Source organism: Exserohilum turcica (genome assembly GCF_000359705.1).
Source record: "Exserohilum turcica Et28A unplaced genomic scaffold SETTUscaffold_14, whole genome shotgun sequence".
Taxonomy (NCBI): domain Eukaryota; kingdom Fungi; phylum Ascomycota; class Dothideomycetes; order Pleosporales; family Pleosporaceae; genus Exserohilum; species Exserohilum turcicum.
The window spans coordinates 1,266,214-1,271,355 of record NW_007359959.1 but is presented as its reverse complement, the minus strand read 5'-3'; the positions used below and the strand labels follow the sequence as shown (position 1 = coordinate 1,271,355).

General features: G+C 40.6%; 2 protein-coding genes across 2 annotated transcripts; one reads left to right on the top strand and one right to left on the bottom strand.

The window, feature by feature from the left end:
- Positions 1–1,608: 1,608 nt before the first annotated feature.
- SETTUDRAFT_38373 (uncharacterized protein) lies at positions 1,609–2,169 on the bottom strand (the record flags this gene model as incomplete). Its single annotated transcript, XM_008025155.1, has 1 exon — positions 1,609–2,169. The coding sequence occupies one exon, from the start codon at positions 2,167–2,169 to the stop codon at positions 1,609–1,611; it is 561 nt and encodes a 186-aa protein (XP_008023346.1).
- A 2,063-nt stretch (positions 2,170–4,232) lies between these two features.
- SETTUDRAFT_38372 (uncharacterized protein) lies at positions 4,233–4,702 on the top strand (the record flags this gene model as incomplete). The annotated part of the gene is made up of 2 exons (XM_008025154.1): positions 4,233–4,436; positions 4,490–4,702. The coding sequence occupies 2 exons, from the start codon at positions 4,233–4,235 to the stop codon at positions 4,700–4,702; spliced, it is 417 nt and encodes a 138-aa protein (XP_008023345.1).
- Between the last annotated feature and the right edge of the window lie 440 nt (positions 4,703–5,142).

Sequence of the window (5,142 nt, the reverse complement as noted above, 5' to 3'; positions counted from 1 at the left end):
TCATAGCTTAATTCTTTTTAAGCTGCACTACATTCAAGCTTCAGCTACACATAGAAATTAGTCGCATGCTTGTTAAGAGTAGGATCTGAGTGGAAGTAATATAAGACTTCTGGTGTCAGACTCTTGAGGTTGGTTTTCGCGGATGAAGCAACAGGGTGGTATGAACAGTGTCTCTGCAAGTAACTCTTGTATTGTACTTGTACTCGTAACTTAAGTTGAACACAATGAGCCATAAGGGCTACATTGCCTATGCTATATACTAAGTGAATGTCCTATGTCCTATGTTGTCCTATGTTGTCCTATGTTGTCCTACGCGTGGTACTTTGTGGGATTGTATGGGATGCGTGGGACACACGTGACATGTCCTACGGTGGCGTTCCGCCAAGCCTGTGGGACGTGGGGTTACTGGTGCGTCATTGGTGGTAGTCCTTTGAAAGAGGTCGTAACATGGGCTTCATCCTTCCTTCTTCACATATCTTGCGCAGTGTCCCTTTCCTAGGTTCGTAACAATGCTATAGCAGTAATAATTCTCTACATACTACCCACAGATATACTTCTAGCTCAGGTGCCTATTGTAGGTAGAGAGGCCTACCTAGTAAGTATGCTCTCACCTATTACAAAGAATAAGAAAGAGAGAGAGTTGAGCTATTGTATAATACCCGTGTTTCATAATCTTGCCTACTCACTTTATTAGAGATACATACGGTCATGTGATTGTAAGCTCACGTGACTTGTTATATCACCTTCTAGTAAGAGAGGTGTAACATTTTACACACTATTTGCAGACCTTATACTTGAAATTCTATTCTTGGGTATAGCTATATAGTCTTGAATTAGATAAATATAAGTAGCTAGAAAGCTCTCTATCCTCTATGCATCATGTGGTCAGTTATATCTACGGGAATATTATTCTTTGTTCAAATACCTACAACTCTGCGTGGATACTAATTGTAATGAGAAAGATGAAATCACTCAAGTTATATAGCTAGAGACTATATCGTATAATGATAATATTATCTATCCTAAGTTTATTAAGAACTTACTAGATATGAATCCTATGTAACAAACCTACTAGCGAGATTCTACAGATAGGCTGCATATAGAGGCAAAGACTGGACGCCAAGGGTGCTAGTAAGAATATCATTGCTTTAGATAAAGCTAGTAGGTAGATTACTTACAAAGAGTATAGAACAGAAGAGTGATTAGGTGTTAGCTACTAGGCGCCTAGTATAAAGAGCTATGTCTTATCTACTAAAACATATTAAGAAGTATAATTATAAAGCTAGCTTAGTTGTTTTTTGTAGATTTATTAGCAGCGTAGTAGCGTATATAGTTGTGTACTAGACCCTACAGGCCTACTCCTTCTACTAACACACTCTAAGAAGTATAGAGAGACTAGACATAAGTTGTATATCTGCAAGGGAGATAATGAGTGTAATATATAACTCACTATATATATTTCTTTTCTATATAGAATTGTATAATAAGAATATCTACTGATAGAGGTAGGTAAACTTAGTAGAACACTCAACTTAGTTACAAAACACATTGGTTAAAGAGAAATATAGTCAAGACAAGAGTAGTATTTCTCACTTATTAGACCCCTGTTTAGAATGGTCCGGTACAAATCTCTGCGTTGACTGAAGCTTTGCCTATAAGCTCCGAGCTTCCATCCCATCCAAACCAGCTTGCTCTGTACAAAGGGCACTTTGCGTCCATCTGGGCAAGTGCGTAATTGACATCGTTTTCGTCAATATTACCACTCGTATGGGGGGTGGTAATACAATAGTAGACAAAGACGAAATTAACGACAGATCCTACTGAGCTCGCAGCATATGTGGCCGCCCAATTAAATCCACCTGGCTGGCGGGCCCATCGGCGCAGGTCATTGGCTGATTTATCAACACCAGCGTGGTCAAGATCTTGGCCCCAGCAATCCGTCCTGCGCTTCTGAAATTTGGCGCTATAGGTTTTCGGCTTTCCATTGCGTTGTGGAAAGGTCGTAATTGGCTCCATAGTAGCGTTTGTCAACGACTTCCAGAGATATGATCCGTCCTCTTGATGAGTGATTGAGTAGGTGCCATCTGGAACCTCGGGGTTACTCGCAACGGTGATGGGTACAAGACCAGCAGCCGTGGCCAGTGAGATAAAGATATTCGAGAATCGCATCGTGAAAGTTGGGTTGCAGATGTTATATTGCTGCAAAGCTTGTTGTGATTCGGGTGTGTAAACGTAGAGAAGGTTTTAGCTTTGTGCGTGAAGTTCTTTCCCAGCTTCCCAAGTACAATATTTATACATGAGCAATACAATAGTGTACAATCTAACTAGATTTAAGCATCTTGCAGGTCATTTGTTGCCAAGGTTTTCGTATTGAAGTTTTCTTTTAAAAGTAGTTAGATGAATTAAGGTTGTCGTAAATTGTGGATTGTACACTCTAATAGGGCCAAACTAGTACTAGACAGCTAGCTAAAATAGGAAGGAGCTTACTAATTTGATCTCAGTTTACCACAATACGAAGGTAGGCCTGATCTAATGCAACGGCGGGCCTGATTGAACATGATGGTATGCCTAATTAAACGGGGTAGTAGTCCTAATGCGGCTATTATTGCGGTACGGCTCGCATGTGGTGAAGACAGATGCGCATTCAAGGTATATTGTGTAATGACCTGAACGCTCTTTAGTAGAACTCCTCGATAAAATACTAGTGGAATCACAGATCTCCAGTGTCACCAGAGCACCTAACATCTGCGGTATCTGCGTAATTGACGCTTTCGCTATTTCAAACATACATTCATGCGATAAGTAATAACAATTGGCCTGAATTAATAGATAGCTCTTGAACTGCATACAGTTACATTATCGTAGCCCTGCTATTAGCACATATATCTAATTCTAGTCCGTTGCATTATGATCTAAAATATCTTGTACGAAATTGAGTTACATGTTATATGATCGATTTTTAGAGACTACTCACAATATCCTATACAAGTCCATCCGACTACCAGGCTCTTAAGGGTAGGCATGATAATCATAGGATTAGCTTCCCACTAAGGCTTAATACCTAAAGAATCATAGATCGTCGATAGATTATGAGATTTAAGCGATCATAATGTAAAGATGGATAACTGCTGTTATTACTGTAACTATGATTAGCTCTTGTGAATTATTCCCTTTGATAGACCCGTCCACACCTCAAGATCTATTACAAACAAGTTACGGTTAGACTCTTCGCAATTGTGAACCGCTCTGGTTAGCACTTGAGACGGAAGCAGCTTTCCGATCTTTCTGGAGCGATTTCAGCCTCGCAATACAATACAGTTAGTGTGACATTCACAGGGACGAAAGAAGCTTGGTTTTACAGAGGCTAATAGTTAAGGCGTGCAGTGATAATATATCAGACCCTACACACAGGCTGCAGATAAGTACTAGCATCAAGGTCTAGGCGGAATAAGCTGGGAATAGATTTTCGCCGCCAAGGCAACACTAAGGGAAAGCTAAGACAGATTGTGTTAGCAGCTTTTACTTGCTTATGAATAACATAACTTTACCTACAATGTTTGTTATCATTCTTTGTAGACTAAATCTTTATAATAAATAGATTATTCAGAATTATACTATATTAAGAGTTCTAAGTAATAACTGATAGTGCAGATAGGCAGCGGTGGAATTCCAGCTAGAGCTAGGCTAGCAGATTTCACTACTGAAAATTTAGTCTTAGTTACGCCTCTCACAGGATAGAGAGATTTTTTATTGGGTTGTTATGTGCTAAGCATTCTCAGCCCTCTTTCCAAGATTAGGCCGACACTGAAGACAATTACTTAGGCCCGCCACTTTGTGAAGAAGTCCCGTAAGTCCATCCCTGCAGACCTACACCCTTGTTATCGTCCGTACTTAGAGTTTCCTATAGTTTTATTGGTCTGTCTTAGCTACATATGCAGGCGCAAGACGTTCCTAGTCGTATGACATCAACTACTTCCTAGGGATAGATATCCCTGTGATAGTGACAAGAGATGCATGAGTACTTACTTAGGCTCGAGGTAGTCTTCATTGGGCTAAACAGGATTAACAAATACTCGCTTTATTTATAGACTAGACGCCTGAAGTCTTGGTTTTCATTAGAAAGTTATCGTGCTACTAATAGGTTGAGTATTAAATATCAATACCCCCCCCCTTCCTAGCAACGCATTGCAGAACATCCAATTTTTCCCTGAGTAACTATTGCATCTCTCAGCATGTATCTTTCAACCCCTATCTTTCTTGTCTCTTTGGCGGCTATAGCTAGTGCTGCACCTGTAAGCCCAGCTACACCATCCGTGCTCGAAAAAAGAGCGAACTATTGTGGAGATTCGACATTTGACAATGCAAGCTCGAGTGCTTCTCCCTTAATCGCTGATTGTCAAACGCTTTCTTCAAATTTTGCAAACGATGGCAGCTGGGTAAGAGTACTAAGTCTAAGAACATAGATAATTTTATCGATTGACTTCGACAGACATTCGGTCAAGCGCACCGTACTATTGGAACCTACGGAACTTGTGCATTTAGTGTTGTTGGGGAATATGAATTTACAAGAGTTGGCAACGAGGATGTGAGAGATCTGATCCGCGATTCCATTGCAAAGTTTTCGTGGCAAGGAAAGGTTGGGGCCGGTGGATCAATGTCCTGTGGTGGTAATAGAGTTTGGTGGGGCCTCTATCATGCTTAAGAGCCTCATTAGAGGAGTTTTCGAGCCTGATGCAATATTCTAGGCTTTAACTATGCACTATAGTTTCTTACTCCTCACACACCAACTTTTAAGCAGAAATCTTTCATCAAAACTCGTCAATTTTCTATCAGATATAGGGGTAACACGTCGCGAGAAACCGATTTACGCCACCTCTAATGTGTGCAGCCCTCTCGTTGAGGTGCTAGAGGGGGTATTGTCGGTATTCTTGCGACGTGTTCGAAATGCGAAAATCTTCGAGAACGCACAGACCGCCCCGATGACTAATAGGGAGACTACCAAACGAAACCAAAAACAATTAAAAACACCAAATAAAACAACAAAAATCAAAAATCATATATCTAAACGCCGAGACAGCCTAATCCCGCTGTGGCACCATATCTAACCGCCAGGACAGTCTTTGCCTACTGTGGCACAAAATT